This window comes from Temnothorax curvispinosus, unplaced genomic scaffold (assembly GCF_003070985.1).
Source record: "Temnothorax curvispinosus isolate PA1 unplaced genomic scaffold, ASM307098v1 QBEX01006912.1, whole genome shotgun sequence".
Classification (NCBI taxonomy): domain Eukaryota; kingdom Metazoa; phylum Arthropoda; class Insecta; order Hymenoptera; family Formicidae; genus Temnothorax; species Temnothorax curvispinosus.
In genome coordinates this window covers 5,217-7,394 of record NW_020216692.1, presented here as the reverse complement: position 1 = coordinate 7,394, position 2,178 = coordinate 5,217, and the positions used below count along the sequence as shown (strand labels likewise).

At 34.7% G+C, this 2,178-nt stretch overlaps 1 protein-coding gene across 1 annotated transcript; it reads right to left on the bottom strand.

The window, feature by feature from the left end:
• Positions 1 to 263: 263 nt before the first annotated feature.
• Positions 264 to 1,410, bottom strand: LOC112456508. Its single transcript, XM_025019102.1, has 4 exons — positions 1,388 to 1,410; positions 998 to 1,289; positions 544 to 801; positions 264 to 458 (listed from the first exon to the last, which is right to left on the bottom strand). Exons 1-4 carry the CDS (start codon positions 1,408 to 1,410, stop codon positions 264 to 266), a joined length of 768 nt encoding a protein of 255 aa, XP_024874870.1.
• Positions 1,411 to 2,178: the final 768 nt, after the last annotated feature.

Sequence of the window (2,178 nt, the reverse complement as noted above, 5' to 3'; positions counted from 1 at the left end):
GACTTAGGCCTGCAGCAGTTATATGTAAGATGTTCAGTGAGATTGCCAAAATGGAGAAGACATTGCGTAAGTTACAGTCTACTGCTACTAAATGTAATTCCAAGAAGTGTACAACAAGGAAATAGACCTAAACACTTGTGTTCATTGTGTCATATTATTTGTAATATTTTTCTGATTACGAGTTTTATAATTATCCGTTATATTTGTTATACCTCATACTGTCTTTAAAATAAATGGCAATCATACATAATGTGTTTACTTTTTTATTCGAGCCTTGTCATAACATAAATACATAACATATATGTATATTCGTAATTCGTAAAAAAAAAAATTATAATAGTAATACTGAATTTCGAACTTATAAGAGAAAATAAAATTGCACGATATAAATACATATGATATAGATACATGTATAAAGTTTCTTGGTTGTCCAGTATATCAGCAGTGGTTGCACCCAACTAAAAAAAAATGCATAAACAAATATATACAAAAGGTCGACCACAATTTCAAATAAACCTGGAAAAGAAAAGAAAAATCCTTTACCTGATTATTGCAATCATTGTCGGAATCTTTTTGTGCCACTGATACTGTCATGTCCTCTTGCAATAAAGCCGATGATGCAGTTAGTCTACTCGTCAACAATGGATGTTTGGTTGATGGCGTTGAACAAGATGTAGATTCATTATCGATGGTTTTCATTGCATGTGTGACATCACTATGTTCATCTTTCAACCATCTTATACTCAGCCATAATTCCTCACCTTTATGAGTATTTCCTACTTCTAAACAGTCCTGTACCTGCTGGAAGAATGTATTTATAAAAAAAAAATTATTTTTACAAACACTATGGCTGCGTTCCAATATTCTCACTGCCAGTACTGAAAATCTATAGTTTCCGTTACGTATACTATAGATTTTCAGTACTGGCAGTGAATATCGGAACGCAGCATATATGATATTTTGGCACAAAAGTGATAAAAATCGAGAGAATACTTACTTCATCACAAGTTAATATTTTCAAGCAGTATGCATGCTCATTCTCTTTTTCTTTACCTATAATAGGGATATTTGTTATATCCTTCAAACATTGTGCGGTTTGTCGAAATCTTCGTATAATTTTTGGATTACAATGATTTTCACTGTCTTGAATTTCCTCTATTTGCAATGAGGGAATAGCAGATGTTTTCAGCCTTCGAAGAATTCCATTTCCTCTTGTGTGCTCCACATAGTTCTCAGGAACAAAGTGCAACTGCAACAAAATAGACAATACATGATAAACATACACACATCTGAAGGCATGTTTCAATATTTTATGAATCTTATAAAATACCTCACAAACTCTGCTATTACATTTCAGACTCCACCCGGGACGGTTAATCCAAGCTACCCACGCATTTCAATGTTCCACATTCTTAGGAAATTTATGCATAGATAGTCTTTCTTTTTTGGTTGTTGTACACCCAAATACCTCACACACTTTTACCATCTTTATTCTTTATTCAAACTCTTGATTTCTGTAAAGACGACGAATGTAATAAGTTTATAAAAATATTTAAAATATGATCACATTCTCTCTCAAATTAGTTACAAGTGAACAGAAATATTACTGATTATTGTATGATATAACCCTCATCCACACAAAATGCATATATTTACGATGTCCCAAAAACTTCACGAATGTCTACAATTCTTTTCTTAATAATATTAAAAATATATTAATTTGTTTCACTCACCTAACCTCGATGTAACACGTTACTTTGGGACAACCTTTCTGTCGGCGAGTGTACGAGGACAATTATACGGCCAGCAATTTCCACTGTTTTATTACTAAGTCTGGTATACTGTTGCGCAGCGAGGTCTCAATGGCAATTACAATTAATGCAGACAGTATCAGTCGCAGTACTTAAAAAAATTTCCCGTTCGGGCAAAACGTCCGAACACGTTCGAGCATGCCAACGTCGCCAACCGACTCGTGCAGCTATCAGTGGTGCACACGGAATCAGCTGCGGGCCCGATAGCCTCGGTTTTGATTGGTGCCGCGGTCAGCCAATCAGCAAGCGTGCCCTCAATGTCGCTTCTCTGATTATCTAGGCCTCTAGTATCTAGATATTACAAGCTTTATGAGATCCTTTATGCAATATATATTCAGTTTGACACGCGAATCTAACGAAAATAAAT